This window comes from Procambarus clarkii, chromosome 8 (genome assembly GCF_040958095.1).
Source record: "Procambarus clarkii isolate CNS0578487 chromosome 8, FALCON_Pclarkii_2.0, whole genome shotgun sequence".
NCBI classification, from domain to species: Eukaryota; Metazoa; Arthropoda; class Malacostraca; order Decapoda; family Cambaridae; genus Procambarus; species Procambarus clarkii.
The window spans coordinates 38,657,963-38,677,928 of NC_091157.1; the positions used below are offsets into that span (position 1 = coordinate 38,657,963).

At 36.1% G+C, this 19,966-nt stretch overlaps 2 protein-coding genes across 5 annotated transcripts; one reads left to right on the forward strand and one right to left on the reverse strand.

Annotated features, from left to right (window-relative positions):
• Nucleotides 1-525: 525 nt before the first annotated feature.
• On the forward strand, nt 526-5,070 carry LOC138362113 (uncharacterized). The gene is made up of 3 exons (XM_069320995.1): nt 526-675; nt 2,322-2,527; nt 3,347-5,070. Exons 1-3 carry the CDS (start codon nt 573-575, stop codon nt 3,440-3,442), a joined length of 405 nt encoding a protein of 134 aa, XP_069177096.1. The 5' UTR covers nt 526-572; the 3' UTR covers nt 3,443-5,070.
• A 7,105-nt stretch (nt 5,071-12,175) lies between these two features.
• Nucleotides 12,176-19,148, reverse strand: LOC138359004 (uncharacterized). 4 transcript variants are annotated; one of them, XM_069317535.1, is made up of 11 exons: nt 19,018-19,148; nt 17,856-17,927; nt 16,114-17,388; nt 15,665-15,769; nt 15,280-15,509; nt 14,896-15,074; nt 14,443-14,536; nt 13,853-14,185; nt 13,520-13,637; nt 13,193-13,284; nt 12,176-12,533 (listed from the first exon to the last, which is right to left on the reverse strand). In XM_069317535.1, exons 3-11 carry the CDS (start codon nt 16,223-16,225, stop codon nt 12,441-12,443), a joined length of 1,356 nt encoding a protein of 451 aa, XP_069173636.1. In that variant the 5' UTR covers nt 16,226-17,388; nt 17,856-17,927; nt 19,018-19,148; the 3' UTR covers nt 12,176-12,440. The 4 variants fall into 4 exon arrangements, with proteins under 4 accessions (XP_069173636.1, XP_069173647.1, XP_069173643.1 ...); XM_069317546.1 differs by having other exon boundaries at nt 12,176-12,613; XM_069317542.1 differs by having other exon boundaries at nt 12,176-12,918.
• Between the last annotated feature and the right edge of the window lie 818 nt (nt 19,149-19,966).

Sequence of the window (19,966 nt, forward strand, 5' to 3'; positions counted from 1 at the left end):
CCCATAGTGTTATTATGGGGTCCACTACCCCTCATAGGGTCGGTATGGGGGTCCATTACTACCCACAGGGTGTGTCTGGGGTCTATTTTGGCAATACTGCTTTTCCAATCTCATTTGTTGTTCAATGTAAAATATTTGTTGCTCGACTTGCAACAATTTATATATATATATATATATATATATATATATATATAGTATAGTGCCTTTGCAATAATGTACCAATGTGTGTATTTTCATAACTCGTTTTAAATTGTTGAAAAATAAATAACTACATTGTGAATGCAAGTCAATGTTTACATGCTAAATCAGAGTTGCCAGATTCCGCTTAAAATAGCAAATTGTGCTTATTTTCAAAGCTTGAGAATTTAGCTTTAAAGTAGTTAAAAAACTACGAATTTCGCAATTTGCTATGTACTTTAGTGTACTATTTTAAAATAAGGTTGGTTTTTAAGCTGCAAGTCATATGAATCTCAAAAAAAGTATATTATTAACAATCTTATCTCCATAGTTCACTAGTTTCTGTAAATCAGATCTGGTAACTGTAGGCCAAGTACTGGTAGACTCAAGACACAATGTGTGTTGAAGCTATTCTCTTTGAAGAAGTCATCTCGACAGGATCTTCCAGCTCCAGCTATAAAACTTCACCAAACATGGATCTACCTAGTACATCAAATGGTAAGAAATTACTAAACTGTAGTAAACTGAATCTGACACTGTCATATATATATATATATATATATGTATGTGTGTATGTATGTATGTATGTATGTATGTATGTATGTATATATATATATATATATATATATATATGTTGTACCTAGTAGCCAGAACGTCGTACTCGGCTTACTATGCAAGGCCCGATTTGCATAATAAGCCAAGTTTTCCTGACAGTATATTTTCTCTAATTTGTTTTCTGATGAAATGATAAAGCTACCCATTTCATTATGTATGAGGTCAATTTTTTTTATTGGAGTTAAAATTAACGTAGATATATGGCCGAACCTAACCAACCCTACCTAACCTAACCTAACCTATATTTATAGGTTAGGTTAGGTTAGGTAGCCAAAAAAGTTAGGTTAGGTTAGCTTAGGTAGGTTAGGTAGTCGAAAAACAATTAATTCATAAAAACTTGGCTTATTAGGCAAATCGGGCCTTGCATAGTAGGCTGAGAAGTGCGTTCGGGCTACTAGGTACGACATATATATATATATATATATATATATATATATATATATATATATATATATATATATATATATATATATATATATATATATATATATATATATATATGAGGGGTACCACCTCTGGTGCAAGTGTAGGGACCCATAGCCTCGGAGAAGAAAATAAAGAGTACTCAGAGAAGACCTTGTGGATCCTCACTGAACACTTTCATATTTTCTTCTCCTACCACCCTTATTCTTTTGGTATGTGTGTATATTTATCTAACTTTATTTGAAAACGTCATTACACAAAAAAAGTTACAATATTGATTATATATATATATATATATATATATATATATATATATATATATATATATATATATATATGTCGTACCTAGTAGCCAGAACGCACTTCTCAGCCTACTATGCAAGGCCCGATTTGCCTAATGAGCCAAGTTTTCCTGAATTAATATATTTTCTCTAATTTTTTTCTTATGAAATGATAAAGCTACCCACTTCATTATGTATGAGGTCATTTTTTTTTTATTGGAGTTAAAATTAACGTAGATATATGACAGAACCTAACCAACCCTACCTAACCTAACCTAGCCTATCTTTATAGGTTAGGTTAGGTTAGGTAGCCGAAAAAGTTAGGTTAGGTTAGGTTAGGTAGGTTAGGTCGTCGAAAAACAATTAGTTCATGAAAACTTGGCGTATTAGGCAAATCGGGCCTTGCATAGTAGGCTGAGAAGTGCGTTCTGGCTATTAGGTACGACATATATATATATATATATATATATATATATATATATATATATATATATATATATATATATATATATATAATTTTTTTTTCTTCCAATAATATAGTATTCGCTTGAAATTAACAGCCTGGTCAATCAGGCTGTTGGATTCAACTCCTCTCAGTTTTGTTATACAAGTTACAGCATGGTTAATCACATCCAAAATTAAAGTTATTTCCAGATGCAGTCCTAAAATTTTTAACATTGCTCTCACTAGTGTTAATGTAGATTATTTCATAATTTAAATAATATATTTAATTACTGTAGTACATTTTAACAACAATTTAACTTATAATTTTTGCAGCATAGGTCATTTGAATATAAGTATTTTATTAGAAACTATTTCCTTCAGGTCTTCAGGGAAAATTCTTGAGGAGATGCACAAACTGCAAACAATGTGTGCATGTCCGAAGCAATGTTTGCAAGTTCTGCCAGTGTGACTTCCGAAACAGTAGAGAATTAATGAAGAAAGAAGAGGAAGCCCGTTTTCTACTTAAAGGCAAGAAGGCTTTAGAACGAAATACAGCAAGCCGGGTTCTACGAAGGATTGAAAATCAGGTATTGAAGTTTGTCTACATCTGTTGTATTCATTTGTATTCTTCTTATGCTGAACTTGCTTGATAAGGTATAGAATCAACATGAATAATGCTGTACAGTACTTACATACTATTTGTTTATTTATTTATATACAAGATAGCACACTGGGATTATGAGAGTACATAGAATTGATGTTTTTACATTCTTGTAAAGCCACTAGCACACATAGTGTTTTGGGCAGGTCCTTAATCTAACAGATAATTTTAAATAGGCAATTTAAAGCTTAAATGGAAAAAATTGGCTGGTACATTGTAAGAAAGTATCACAAAGATTACTATGTACATTAAAGTAAAATTTGAGGGTTATCAACATATAAATTGTAGCATAATTTGAGGAATATTTCAAGGTATAATATAGTAAGATATGCATTCAATATAACAATCATGATATAAGGTGATAGCAATGATTACAATGGAAAAGTTGTATGGTTTAGGCACATATATTCTGGCATTGGATTTCATAAGATACAGTGCGAGTTTAATACACTAGTTAGGAAACTATCAAGAAAAAATTTAGGTACTTTTTGGTTTTATTTTTTAAAATGGCAGAAGTTGGACAGTTTTTAAATTTGTTAGCAAGTTAGTTCCATAGACAAGGTCCCTTTATTTGCATAGAGTATTTACACAGAATAACTTTGACTCTGGGGATATCAAAGATATTTATTTCTGGTATTGTGATTCTATTATGGGTTCTATTGCACATGCCCAGCTATGCTTCAAACATTTATTTTGTTGCATTTTCCCAGATAGTGTTATTGTTTAAATATTATTTGCTTTTCAGCTAACATATCTGCGTGGCTGTGGGTATGAATCAGCAACAAGGGCTACCATTAGCAATCCTTCAGAAACAGCAAGAAGTACAAGTAGTAAAATTTGAACCACAGGGAACTACACCAGGAAAACAGTGTAGTAACAACGGAATGGGAATTTTAAAATACCTGAGGAAACAGGTAAAAAAGGACAAACAATAGAAATGGTTCCTTACACATTATTTGGTAGTTTATAGGTATTTTACTTATAATACTTTATATTATGTCTACAGTTTATAATTTAGTTTACAGTTAATTTACTTTTCAACTTCCATATCTTACATGAAGGATTTTTACTGTTTTTCATTTTTAAAACCTTATTAGTATCATTTATAGTTTAGTGTCAATTCACTTATAATACAATATATGGAATAATTTACTAAATTCATTTAACTATAATAAATTTAAATAAACATTTTTACCCCAGGATGAGTTTCAGTCACCCTACCCAAAAAATTAATGTTTCTTTATTACTAATCTTGTGAGAGGTAGCTTATTGTGCAGCCCATACTCATTCTGTGAGTGTTAGTTTATTGTGCACCCCATAGTCATCATGTCACCCAAGCCTGCTGCAGCTGCACCTGAGGGGTGGTGTAGGGAACCATTAGTGTACTATTATGATTTGAGAGAGAGAATGCTCTGTGGACAGAGCATCAATATGGCTTAAGGCATTGAGCTTTGCCTCAAGATGAAGCTTGGGCTGATCTCTGATTTGCTTCTTGGGAGTCTTCATTTACGTGCACCCCATACTCAACCACTTTGTAGTAATTAATTGTGCAACCCATACTCATCCTGTTACCAGTAGTTTGTGCAACCCATACTTATCCTGTGATCCCTATCCCTCTACTTCAAGTCCCTCAAGGGGCGCACGAATTCAGTTTGGCATACTGCATCCTGCCTTCCCATCCCTAGCTACTGACCCATCACAATATTTTATTTTATTTTATTTATATATATACAAGTAGGTACATTGGGGTTGTGAGAATACATTGAATAGTACAGTATTTACAATCTTGTAAAGCCACTAGTATGCGCAGCGTTTCAGGCAGGTCCTTAATCTAACAGATAATTTTAAGTAGGTAATTTCTATCAGAATTGATAAATGATAATAAATACATTGTTTACATACATACATTACAAATACATACATATAAGCTCAAAAGCTTCATTGAAGGTTGTAACAGAACCCATGAGCACCACACCAGAAAAAAATACAGTTTTGATATTCCAAGAATACGACTTAATCAAACTAGAAATGCTCTACAAATCAAGGGACCCAGAATGTGGAATGATCTTCCCAACCATGTTAAAGACTGTACCTCTCTCAACCAGTTTAAGATAAAAACTAAACACTACCTAATAAATTCACTAACCTACCTTACCCCTCTATTGTCAACCCATGTCTGTTATTTTTTTTTTTTTTTTAATCAACACTGTTTGTCAACCTATTGTATTTGTGCTGCTTTTTCAGTCATGTTCCCTCTTTTTTTTATCTTTATTTGTATTTGTTCTCAACACATTTTATTCTTTATGCTCAATTAGTATTAAGTTCTAGATATTAATGTTTTTCCTGCCCGAAACGCGTTGCGTAATAGTGGCTTTAGGCATTGTATGTACTAGCTCTATCTATATATCGATCCATTAATGTAACATTACTTGTATGTATGTACCTTACCTGAATAAACATATTTATTTATTTATTTATTTATTTATACAAGTTTAACTCTGGGGATATCAAAGAGATATTTATTTCTGGTGTGGTGATAATGGGTCTTATTACATCTGTCCAGGAAGAGTTTCAGAGCAGGATTTGCATTTAAGAACAGGGTTTTGTAAATGTAGTTGACACAAGAGAATTTATGGAGTGAGATTATGTTTAGCATGTTTAGGGAGTTAAACAAGGGGGCTGTGTGTTGTCTGAAAGCAGAATTTGATATTATTCTGATAGCAGATTTTTGCTGGGTGATGATGGACTTGAGGTGGTTTGCAGTGGTTTGCAGTGGTTGAACCCCATGCACAGATACCATAGTTGAGATAGGGATAGATTAGTGTATAATATAGAGAGATGAGAGCAGGGTTAGGTACATAATATCTGATTTTGGAGAGTATACCAACTGTTTTAGAGACTTTCTTAGTTATGTATTGTATGTGGGTACTGAAGTTGAGTCTCTTGTCTAAGAATAGACCAAGAAACTTTCCATCATTGTTATTGCTAATGTTTACATTGTCATCTGAAGCTGAATTGCATTTGTAGATTTGCTTCCAAATAAGATGTAGTAGGTCTTTTCTATGTTAAGTGTTAGTTTGTTGGTTGACATCCATAAGTGGACTTTTTTTAGTTCATTATTAACAACATTACAGTATTTAGTGTATGTGGGTTGGGGTTGGAGTAGATGAGTGTAGTATCATCAGCAAACAATATAGGTTTCAGAATGTTAAGAACATATACATCCTGCCTTCCCATCCCTAGCTACTGACCCATCACAATATACATCCTGCCTTCCCATCCCTAGCTACTGACCCATCACAATATACATGTAGTAGAGTGTTTTCTGTAGGCAATTTTCTAATTATACAATCATATGTTGCCCTCAGCTCTCCTATTTCATACATACTTTTTTTCTTTTGCAAGGGAGTAATTACTACATCTACATTACAATCCTCCCATGGTGGTGTAAATTTTCTCTTGGGCACAGCAATACACTCTGAAATAACATCATACTTAATAACATTAGAACATAAGGTATTCATATATGCTCTTTTCTTCATCATACATTGTTCAGTACTTCCCACCTTTTGAACTGAGAGGACCAATTCATTAGCTCCCCCACCTCTCATTAATCTAATGGCAGAAGCTACATTTATCTCTGCAATTCTATCCCCAATACTCTGCAGATTCAACTCCATCCTGATTTTCTCAATCATAGCATTTCTTGGGCATCCTAAGATAATTCTCATGGCTTCATTTTGTACCTGTGGGAGGTTGGTGCTGGGGTTACTGTGGGAGGTGTACTGTGTGAGGTTGGTGTTGGGGTTACCTGTAGGAGGTGTACTGTGGGAGGTTGGTGCTGGGGTTACCTGTGGGAGGTGTACTGTGGGAGGTTGGTGTTGTGTACTGTGGGAGGTTGGTGCTGGGGTTACCTGTGGGATGTGTTCTGTGGGAGGTTGGTGTTGTGTACTGTGGGAGGTTGGTGCTGGGGTTACCTGTGGGAGGTGTACTGTGGGAGGTTGGTGTTGTGTACTGTGGGAGGTTGGTGTTGGGGTTACCTGTGGGAGGTGTACTGTGGGAGGTTGGTGCTGGGGTTACCTGTGGGATGTGTACTGTGGGAGGTTGGTGTTGTGTACTGTGGGAGGTTGGTGTTGGGGTTACTGTGGGAGGTTGGTGCTGGGGTTACTGTGGGAGGTGTACTGTGTGAGGTTGGTGTTGGGGTTACCTGTAGGAGGTGTACTGTGGGAGGTTGGTGTTGTGTACTGTGGGAGGTTGGTGTTGGGGTTACCTGTGGGAGGTGTACTGTGGGAGGTTGGTGCTGGGGTTACCTGTGGGATGTGTACTGTGGGAGGTTGGTGTTGTGTACTGTGGGAGGTTGGTGTTGGGGTTACTGTGGGAGGTTGGTGCTGGGGTTACCTGTGGGAGGTGTACTGTGGGAGGTTGGTGTTGGGGTTACCTGTGGGAGGTTGGTGTTGTGTACTGTGGGAGGTTGGTGTTGTGTACTGTGGGAGGTTGGTGCTGGGGTTACCTGTGGGATGTGTACTGTGGGAGGTTGGTGTTGTGTACTGTGGGAGGTTGGTGCTGGGGTTACCTGTGGGAGGTGTACTGTGGGAGGTTGGTGTTGTGTACTGTAGGAGGTTGGTGTTAGGGTATTCACCTAGTATATCTTGTTTCTGGGTGTACTAACCTAGTATATGTTGCGTGTGTGTGTGTATACTCACCTAGTCTCACCTAGAATATCTTGTGTGTAAGTTCTCAACTAGTACTCACCTAGTATACCTTGTATGTGTGTATTCACCTAGTATATCTTGTTTCTGGGTGTACTAACCTAGTATATGTTGCGTGTGTGTGTGTATACTCACCTAGTCTCACCTAGAATATCTTGTGTGTAAGTTCTCAACTAGTACTCACCTAGTATACCTTGTATGTGTGTATTCACCTAGTATATCTTGTTTCTGGGTGTACTAACCTAGTATATGTTGCGTGTGTGTGTGTATACTCACCTAGTCTCACCTAGAATATCTTGTGTGTAAGTTCTCAACTAGTACTCACCTAGTATACCTTGTATGTGTGTATTCACCTAGTATATCTTGTTTCTGGGTGTACTAACTTAGTATATGTTGCGTGTGTGTGTATACTCACCTAGTCTCACCTAGAATATCTTGTGTGTAAGTACTCAACTAGTACTCACCTAGTATACCTTGTCAGACCTTGCCTATACCCTATACAGACCTAGTGTGTGTGTACGATCATATGTGGCATTCTTCCAAGAAAAGGAGTTAGAAATGAAACGGTATAATCAGATCCTTTTATACAACACATTGAGAAAGAATAAAGGTTAAGTGTGGTATCAGTAAGATTTACACACTAGTCCACACTTGCGTGGTGTACAATGTAAGTGGAGGCAGAGTTGGAGGGAGGGAAATGTAGTTGGTGGACCTGTGGTCAGGGTGGCTCCAGAGGTAGGGTGTCAAATTTCAGTGTTTATGGCAGGGTAAAGGAATGGTCGTCGTTGGTCTTGTGATTCAATATTTTCTTGTTGTCGCTAAGTTACACTTTTTCAGGTCTATATAGTACAATGGCCAGTCCTCATGTACCTAGTAATTATGTACCTTAAATTATGTACGTAAATTATGTAATTATGTTCATGTACCTAGTAGCTAGTAGTTATAGTGTCAGTTGGGGGTTAATGGGCCAGGCCGAGTGTGCCTGTGCCCCACAAATATCACCCTTATTGCTGACTAGTTGGTATAAAGGCTTTTCCCAAACCTCTCTCTCGCCAGAATTATACTGACATGTGAATATCTTTGGCAGTTGATGAATCCTAAATATAAATAATAAATAAATAAATGTTTATTTAGGTAAGGTACATCCATACAAGAAATTTTTACAAAGATTGGTGGACTTATAGATAGATTCATACATTGCATAACTGCATGGCATAACTGGCAATCCCCTCATAGTGTTCAAGTGAGAACTGGATAAGCACCTCCAAAGGATACCCAAGTATGCCAAGTATGCTGCCCTGAGGAACACCAATGTTGATGGGTAGGGTGGGAGAAATTGAATTATTCACAGAAACATACTGGAGCCTGTCAGTGAGGTACGTAGGATTTGAGGTATTGCAGGGAATACAAGACACTGATCACTGGTCTCCCATTTGGTCCTCATTGCTTTATCTTACTATTATTGAATGTCAATAACCGTATTATGCAATTTCAATTTCTTCTATTGCTTTCTTTATTATGCACCCCATACCCATCCCGTGGGCCGTGGTGTAAAGGATTACAGAGGCACATAATCGGTTCAGGACCGGAACCCTCTAGTTCGTTTAGCTAAGCAAATAACAATGTTTGACGCTAGTTACAAAATTATTAATGTTGTATACACATGTACACACACACTCATACATACATACATACATATATATATATATATATATATATATATATATATATATATATATATATATATATATATATATATATATATATATATATATATAATTATACCAGTATAATCTAATAATATATACTGGTCTAATAAAATAATTATACCAGTTAATACTCTCACTCGTTGTGTTAGGATATGTTAGCTTGATAAAACTGACTGTTCATTGTTGAGAAATGTGTTAACAAACAATATATCTGACTTATCAAGACTGTAGCTTGCTTAGCAAGGAACTTTTTTTAAATTTGGGTTCAGTTTAACTACCGCTCAAGGGATGAGTAATTGGGGCATAATAAAGGAACTAAGCTGATAAAATGAAAGATGGGGGATCAGCCATTACACGTGTTAATGACTCTTGTATAGTTGTGTAGTTAAGGACATCAGGGTAAAGGGGTAATGGGCATTGTGGTTGATTGTTCTACCTGGGAATCCTCCACTGTTTTATATCTTATGTATGTATGTATGTACTAACCTAGTTGTGGTTGCAAGGGTTGAACTTTGGCTCTTTGGTCCCGCCACTTGAATACATACACTTGAATACATACACTTTCCATACACTTGAAACTGTGTATGGAATCAGCCTCCACCACCTGTGTCCCCTTGTGCGTGTACCACATGTGTTAAATAAATGTATGTATGTATGTATGTATGTACGTATGTATGTATGTATGTATGTATGTATGTATGTATGTATGTATGTATGTATGTATGTATGTATGTATGTATGTATGTATGTATGTATGTATGTAAGGAGAGAGAGAGAGAGAGAGAGAGAGAGAGAGAGAGAGAGAGAGAGAGAGAGAGAGAGAGAGAGAGAAAGAGATGAAGATCGAGACAGAGAAATAGATATAGACAGAGTCAGGGAGAGAATGTTAGACACAGAGACGTATAGATAAGGATATGCAAAGTCAGTGAGAGAATGACAGAGATAGAGCGAGGAAAGAGACAGAGAGATAGGCTGACACAGAGAATGTCAGAAACGAGGAGAGACAGGGACAAGGGGACAGAGATGGATAGGGGGACTGGAGGAAAGGGAGGGGGACAGATGATGGACAGCGGACAGAAAGAGTGGGCAGGGGGACAGAGAGGTACAGGGGACAGAGAGATGGACAGGGGGACATAGAGGAACAGGGGGACAGAGAGTGACAGGGGGACAGAGAGAGGAACAGGAGGACAGAGAAGAACAGGGGGACAGAGAGAGACAGGGGGGACAGAGACAGGGACAATGGGATAGAGAGGGACAGGGGGACAGAGAGATGGAAAGGGGGGACAGGGGGACAGAGAGGGGGAAAGGGATCTGGGACAGAGGACAGAAAATGTGGGCAAGGGGACAAAGTGAGGGACAGGGGACAAAGATGGACAGGGGGACAAAGATGGACAAGGGGGACAGGAGGAAAGGGGGGAGATGTATGAGGGGAAATGTTTGCGGAAGATGGAGAAGGGGTATTTAGAACGGTAAGTTAGAGAGGGGGCAACTAAGGCCCATCATTGAAAAACAAATGAGCATCATTGCAATAGCAGGAGCCACGCACATCTTTAGCCTGCGTTGTTGAGACATTGTCAATTAAGCGGTGTCCAATAGCAGTATCTTCGGTATTTAAGCGTTACCTTAAAAATACTGGAAATATTGAAAGCTATTAATCCAGATATTAATCCCCTTGTGCAACGCACACAAGAGGCAACAGCTTCTAGCTCTACAAGCCGCAATATAAAATAGAGAATAGGCGATTGTTTTCACTCACAGTGTAATAAACCCACGGACCCACCCACCCGCTGAAGCCGTAAATGCCAAGACATTACTTCCGTTTAAAATTAAGCCGGAATAATCCTCAGGTATGTGGAGGATGTGGGAGGCCTTTGATCAACCACCGACTTCCTGCCCCGTCGACGGGGCCATCAGCCCTCAGTGTGCCCTCAGCCAAAATAATGTGAAACATGTATGTGGGTGTATTAAATATTTTAATTTATTATTTCCAAGATTTAGCTGTTAGCTCTTGGACCCCGCCTTTCTAAGCGTCGGTTGTCTAATGTACCGACTCTCGGCCTCTTTTCCTCCATCATATCTAAACAACATATATTTTTATCTAACACACTCACACATCCCCAAGATGCAGCCTTTAGCAGCTTCCTGACTTTCAGGTTCCTATTTACTGCAAGGTGAATAGAGGCATTAGTGTGTGTATGTTTGTGTCTGTGTGTGTGTGTGTATACTCACCTAGTTGTGGTTGCGGGGGGTTGAGCTCTGGCTCTTTGGTCCCACCTCTCAACTGGCAATCAACTGATGTACAGATTCCTGAGCCTACTGGGCTCTATCATATCTGCATTTGAAACTGTGTATGGAGTCAGCCTCCACCACATCACTGCCTAATGCATTCCATCTATTAACTACTCTGACACTGAAAAAGTTCTTTCTAACATCCTAGTGGTTCATTTGGGTACGAAGTTTCCACCTGTGTCCCCTTGTTCGCCTACCACCCGTGTTAAACAGTTTATCTTTATGTACCCTATCAATTGCATTTCTCGCAGCCTGTCCTCGTAACTCATGCCTCTTAGTCCTGGGACTAGCCTATTTGCATACCACTAAACTTTTTCAAGCTTCGTCTTGTGCTTTTTTTTTTTTTTTTTTTTTTTTTTTTGAGATATATACAAGAGTTGTTATATTCTTGTACAGCCTAGTACTAAGTATATGGTGTTTGGCTAGATAAGAGTAAAACTGCTTGTAGATTAGTTTTTCAAAAAATGTTGACAAGTTAGGCAGGATTGATATAGGTCTGTAATTGTTAACATCTGTGAGATCACCACATTTGTGTACAGGGGTAACTCGCTTTTTTTAGGATAACTGGAAAGGTTTGGAGTTCAAGTGACCTGTTGAAGAGCATGAGAATTCTTTGGAGACAATTCCTAACCTATACTTCTTCTCAAGGTCATGTTTTTTATTAATGGGTTTAAGTATTCCCTTTGTAAGCAAGGGATTGTTAAGCCTTTTGGTTATGCTTACAAAAAAGTCACAGGACAGACATTATCAGCAGCAGTTATAAAATTGTCAATAGCAGTTTCATTGTGCAGCCTAAAACTTAACTCCCTTGACTCTAGAGGTATATATATTAGGTTTAGGTTAGGTTTTTTTAATTAAACCAGCCAGGATGAGTGAAGCCATGAAGGGCGTTTTTATTAATTAAAACACCCAAATGTTGGGTGCTTCAGGTGTTGTTCCTCTTGGATGATCTTGTACCTCTCTGTCTCACACCTGTAAGAATGAGTGATATGGTTAAGGGGGAAACAAAGTGCAGGCAAGGCAATGGAGGCCAGTAGTAATCTTAGGGCTAGGATAATTAGAAATTAGAGAAATTAAGTAAGAGAAATTAGCAAGAGAAATCAGGTAAAATTTATTATACTTAACTTTTGTATCATGAGTTTAGTAGTAAATCTTCATCTTCATCATCATCATCTTCACTGTCACAAAGCTCCAGGTAGGGCTCGGAAACATCAACATCCTCTTCCTGGTATCCAAATAAACGCTTTGCATCACTCAGCTTGTCAGAACACATCTTTTGCCCTTGCTTCAAAAGAGCTGATGGCCCTTTCAATACACATAGAATTCATATTATTGTGATATATCAATACATGGAGAAAGACATTGAAATGGGGGCATCAAAGGCAGAACTACTGAATGACAGAGACCGAGTTCATGGGGGAATTGTGTGAAACCTGGTTTGGCTTCAGTGGAAGCCTTGGGATCCTTGTGGGTGCAGTAGTACTCCAAGTTGCAATTCATCTGACCATGTCGTGGCGTAGTGAACTAGAGCATGCATCTGAGAGCACTCAGTGCATGGGGTTCAAACCCTCATCACAGTTCCCGTGATATATCACGATACTGTGATTTCTCTGTGAACACATTTGATATATCTCGGAATCATACATTTAGGTTAATTAAATACTATATACTTTATACAAATTAACCTTATTGATATATTGAAAAGTTCAAGCAGTTAATTCAAGGAAATGGTCGCTAATTTATAATGGAAAATATATGTAGTACATGATCTGAACACATAACTAACCTATAAATGCATTATAATACCTTTCACATATAAATGCATTATAATAAGTTTCAAAATAAATACAAATAAATAAAATAAATATATATTATTTTTAGTACCTTTCTGAGTCGAGTAACTAATGCACGAGCCAGTCCATCAATTTTTCGATGGTTCCAAAAGACTGCACCCTCTGTGAGTTCTTCTGTTCTTTCTGAGAAAAATATTTATAGCAATGAACATCTTGAAGAGCATAGATTAATAACAGTTTCATAACATACCTTTACTCACCAAGACCAACTCAAGTTTGACCAATATGTTTTCATTCTTTTATTGATTATTTGAGGGAGTTGATACTTATTGAATACTGAATACAAATCGCATTATACTGATTACAGGGCAGGTAAAATAATAAAAAACTTGATCAGATGAACCATATAAACAAATACCAGCTTTCAGCATGTTTTTAGTTGTAGAGTTGTATCGTGAGAGGTATGCAAACACTTGCTCTGCCTCTTCCCCTAAAGTCATGCCACTTCCTTCTTGCCACCGCCCTCCATATAATACCTTTAACATAAAAGTATACAGTAAAAAAAAATTCAAATTATTGTACAAAAATTAAAAGCCTCCTACTATATTAAATGATACGTATATCATTAATCTTAAACAATCAGAAATCTTAAATTTTTTTACACAAACTGTACTTATTATATTTAATGTAATGTATACATTACATTAAATTTAATTAGTATACATAAATGTAATGTTATATTTTTATTTACCTGACAATACCAAGCATGTCCTTTTGCATGTAGGACTCCTAAAAATGGCTTTGCTTGACCAATGTGAAAATGTGATTGTTTCTGAGCCACAGTTAAGGCCCATGGCCAATATTTGCAAATTATGTCTTGACAAATAAACTTTACGTATTTGAAATACATAATTTGCAAATAGTGGGCATAACTGTACAGCTCTCCTTGATACATATTCAAGGTGTGGAGGATAATACCATGTCGACAGGAGGCCATGCTGATTCCTGTTTCATCCAAACTTTGGAATGAAAGAGGCTTATTTTGAGCAGCTTTCCATGTAGACACTCCACACGTGTGCTTACTCTGTTAAACAAAAATATTTATAGTAACTAAATACCCAGTTGGTGAGCATGATTATAATTATGTAGGACGGGTAGAAGGTAGAGATTATTTTGCGCGATAGGCATTGTTGTTGCACATAAGAATTTCTATGGGTTATATTTCCTTATTCAATATATATAAACTATAATGAAAAAATACAAAAATGGCCACCATATGTTATAGTCGCCAAACAGTTATTAGGTAAAATTGAAGGTTTCTCAATATATAATAAAACTCACCTTAGTTTTCAAGCTCTGAATAGTGCCAACATGAGCTTGAACATCTTCATCTTTGCTGAAGATACTATCAGAATAATAGGGGTTTCTGATACCTCTGCAATGATAATTCAGAAATAATTATTTATTGTCTGTAACCACTATAATATTAAACAATGGGTAATGGGGTATCAAAAAATGTTTTATATGAAGAATTCTGATGCACTGCTAAATTTTACATAAAACAAAAATTTACATGGTGTTAGATAAATAAAATGATGATATGGATGCAATTGAAAGGCAAACTATAAAGACATACTCAGTTAAAAAATATGTCATATGACAATGTATATTTATATGTGCATACTTTATTTATAAGAACATTAATTTGAAGACAATATAATTCATTATAATATAGTGTGTGTAGAGAACAAAAGAATACTATACATTAAGTATCTGTAAAGCACATTTTATTACCTCCCAACTTTGTTGTAACGATACAGCTTCTTGTTGCCATCAATATGTACTGCTAAAGGGGTTTTATCACAAGCAGGACACTCATTGTCAGCTTCTCCTCTAATTTTTCTCAGCTCATATTGCTGGAATCGCCATTCGAAGAACACTCTCTTCGAAGTTATATAATTAATGGGTCCAATCTAGGAATAGAATTTTTTAGATGGTGACATTTAAAATGCATATTATGACATAAGATAAATAAACAAAAAAAACATTCCATTTTGTGTTTGAACAAAATTAAAAACTAATTATTAATAAATGAATATACATTACTACAAAATTTTGATAATTTTTGTATTGAAATATAAAACTGAAAATATTAAGAATAACGGTATCAAAACATACACGCCCACGAGAAGCACCAAAGGATTCCAGTGCAGTGACTAATGCCCGAAATGATGTTCCAGGACAATTTCTTTTTATATGGTGCCATGATTCAAGCAGACTGGTGCTGTAGAATGTGCTGCTCTTTCCTAATGATGAATAGAAACCAGACTTGTGCATGGTCTTGCCTAGTTGTTGATGCTCATATCCACAGTGGCATGTATAGATTGGAGTATAGAGGTCATACCTTCCTGTAGTTTAAAATACAGTGCATTGAGTGGTGTGGCGACTTGCTAAAATAGTGATGTAAAAATTAACATTTATAGCAACAAAAATTTCAAAATGTATTGTGATTCAGGAATATCCGGTAATGGAAATAAAAGGGTAAATTTTAAAGTTTATTTACCCATTATAGTGATGAAGATGCAGAGATTGCTGGAGCTTGAAATTTTAAACTTGCAATCTGTGCAGTTGGGGCAAGAATTTGGTGGTTGGGCTGGTACAACAGGTTCTGGTAACAAAGAAAAGGAAGACAGTTTGACAAAATGAGTTTTATGGAAAAGAATTTCAGACTGAATATTTCATTGTTTCTTGATTGTACAAAATATTGACATTATTCTCCAGATAATGACTGAGAAATTCACAGAAAAGAAACAATCAGACGATTAAATCAATCTATAAAACCAAGTGTCAGGTTTAAACTTTAAGACTTCTCCAAATGTTGTAATGACTGAAATGAAACATTTATTCATTTTATTTTGTTATACCAAGATAATCGTAGCTCTAGACTGGGATTGGGAAGTAGAAGTAATCTCGGAACAAAGTACGGATTTTATACAGGTATCGTATACTTACTCCAGTGAAAGATATTTCCTTCAGGGCACACAGTTTGTGTCGGGTCTAATGGCTCATAAAAGCCATTTTTCCAATATAATCTGTGGTGGAAAGGCATGAGAAAATGTTGCATTTGGTCACAAATGTGACACAAAAATGCAAAACAGTCTTCACATTTGATGCTTGCCTCACAATTTGTACATTGTACACAAACTTTACCTGATGAAAAAAGGGGTAATTATTTATACTAATTTTAAATACTGTATACCTAACATTTTAAACAATCTGAAGTCTAAATGTATTAATAGAGTGTCATTAATATGCATATGATGCTTATTATACAGTATAACCTTAATGAACACAGCAATATTTAATTTACCTTTATCTGGAACACCCAACTCAGACAATGTCCAATCGAACAGCATTGCCCTGCTTTCTCCCCAATTAATCTCTGCATTTTTTCTTCTTTTTTGCCAGTCAGAAACACTTGGCTGAGAATCTTTAATTTGTTCAAGTTCTGCAGCAAGTACTTTGAAATATGGGATTACAAATTAGTAAGAAAAATTTGTAAGTGAAAGGAATGATTAGTATAATATGTTAAACAAAATTTCATAGGCATTAAGCACAATTTTGGTACATAATATTTATGACGTGTGTCCATTAAATAAACCCTCATTTAAATACCAACAAATGATGTTGGGACATACCAACATCAAATGATTCCAAAGTTTCTTCACCAGCTGCCAAATAACTTTGAGTGTACGTTCTGCCACTAGTAGAATAGCCCGCATTTTGAATGTGTGGTGGTGAAAGTATAGCAGGCAGAATGTCTGGGTGGCACATTTGAAGATTTAAGCATGGTACATAATTGCAAATTGTATACAAGTATTAATATTTTCAGACAAATCTCAAGATATTACTATAACTAACTTTATGCTACCAAGTTGTTCAGTGTTATAGTAATTTAATCTCCATAATTGTCTAGCATACACTTAAAAATAGGCAACAAATATTATTGGAAAGTACACAAATAACAGCTGTAGAAATATTGTTAAGAAAATAATAGAAGATTACCATCAGATTGGGGTGCAGCTGGTCTTTGTTTTGAATTAATGTGTGATACATCCTGTATGTTATCTTTTTTCTGTTTCTTGTTTGTCACCTTTATTGAGTTTGGTTCCTCCACGTTTAAGAGTCTCTTCAAGTACTCATTTCTTTGTATCATTGCAGCACGTGCTTTCTGGTACTCACGTTCAAGATGTTCTCTAGTCATCACTGCTATTCTCCGGTGAAATTCTGAAGAGAAAATAATACTGTTCGAAGGAAAAGTACAAGAACAAAACAAGAAAATTATGCTTATGCAAAATTATGCTACAATGTACCTATTAATAATGTTAAAATTTGCTACAAATTTCCTACTTATAATTATGTGTTAAATTATGGACTTTCCCATAATGATATGCATGTTAGTGGCATTACCTATACTGCCTACCTGGAGCCCCCTAGAGAGATAGTGACACAAGTTAAGGTAATCCCTTTAGTAAGGTGCTGGGTCAACATAAATAAGCTATAACTAATAAGGACACAAATCAATATGTTCATTTAACAGTGGTATTAACATTTATATAAATATAGCTAAGAATAAGTTTTTACAAGTGTAACAAAGTGAAAGAAATGTATGAAAATTTTGATGATATATTAAAATGCTCATTGATTGAACTTGTCTTCCTATATATAAAGTATAAAAATAGTAAACACAGTACCATTATTGTTGTCTGTAGTTATTTTTGGAACATCTGGTATGTACAGCATACTGTCAAAATCCGATGATCTATCTGAAAAATTGATTGGTAGCGTAAATATTTGAATTCATTGCATAGCCTTTTATACAAACAAAAAAGAAAAATTGTACAGAAAAGCTAACACAACATTATAACACCTTTCTGTGGTACTTTCTATGGTACAAAAGAAAACAAACCTTAATTATAAAGGAAAATAAACTGACAGAAGAACTATGAATACTGCTGAAAATACTTTCCACAAAATATCTGAACCAAGGGATAGTACCCCGAGATTTGAAATATGAAAATTTCACCCTTACAGTATTTAAAAAAAAAGCAGAAAGAGTTAAGCACAAAACTAATGTCCAATCAGCTAGGTATAACACATCTGCAAGCTCATGGCGAAAATCCTAAGGGAGGGAATCATTTACCATCTTTCAGTGAACAATCTTATTCAATCGACACACCATGGTCTTCTTAAAAACAGATGCTACCTTATAAACCTCCTCACTTTTGGGACATGGTAACATGGTACTCAGATAAAGGGTTTCCGGTGGATGTAGTATACATGGATTATGCTAAAGACTTTAATAAGGTACCACATGGAAGACTAGCAAGGAAATTACAGGTTCATGAAAAAAATTGTAAAGTGCACAAAACAATAGTTAAAACAAAGAGAGCAAAAGGTCATACTAAATGGGAATGAATATGAAGAAATGTGTTAAGTTGAGTACCTCAGGGGTCCATTTTTAAGTCTAAAATATTTTTCATATATTGAACATCTATGATATAGAAAAGAATATAATCTAATCAACCACATCCTCATATTTGCAAATGCCTGGCATTTCACGAGCATTTTGTCCGGGGTTTATATTCTAGCCGGGGAGGATTTACTGGGTTAGGCTAACCTAACCTAACTTAACCAAACCAAACCAAGTATCTCAAGTTACAAATATCTCTGGGAATTCATATTATCTGCTGTTGTAGAATTGACAAAATGGACAGTGTCAACAAAATTATTCCCACATACTCCGTCACTATGTGATGGAGTACACATAGAATAGGGACTGAATTGTCCCTGACAGGGACAATTCTGTAACAAATGTTCTAGCATAAAACTTTGTACAGTTTAGTAATTCCTTACCATTTGATGTACTAGGTAGATCCATGTTTGGTGAAGTTTTATAGCTGGAGCTGGAAGATCCTGTCGAGATGACTTCTTCAAAGAGAATAGCTTCAACACATTGTGTCTTGAGTCTTCCAGTACTTGGCCTACAGTTACCAGATCTGATTTACAGAAACTAGTGAACTATGGAGATAAGATTGTTAATAATATACTTTTTTTGAGATTCATATGACTTGCAGCTTAAAAACCAATCTTATTTTAAAATAGTACACTAAAGTACATAGCAAATTGCGAAATTCGTAGTTTTTTAACTACTTTAAAGCTAAATTCTCAAGCTTTGAAAATAAGCACAATTTGCTATTTTAAGCGGAATCTGGCAACTCTGATTTAGCATGTAAACATTGACTTGCATTCACAATGTAGTTATTTATTTTTCAACAATTTAAAACGAGTTATGAAAATACACACATTGGTACATTATTGCAAAGGCACTATACTATATATATATATATATATATATATATATATATATATATATATATATATATATATATATATATATATATATATAAATTGTTGCAAGTCGAGCAACAAATATTTTACATTGAACAACAAATGAGATTGGAAAAGCAGTATTGCCAAAATAGACCCCAGACACACCCTGTGGGTAGTAATGGACCCCCATACCGACCCTATGAGGGGTAGTGGACCCCATAATAACACTATGGGCGATAGTGGACACTATACAAACACTATGGGCGGTAGTTGACTTCATAGAGACCCTGTGGGCGGTAAGGGACCCCCTATCGACCCTGTGGGCGGCAGTGGACCCCCTATCGATCCTGTGGGCGGCAGTGGACCCCCTACCGACCCTGTGGGCGGCAGTGGACCCCTACCGAACGTGTGGGCGGCAGTGGACCCCCTACCGACCCTGTGGGCGGCAGTGGACCCCCTATCGATCCTGTGG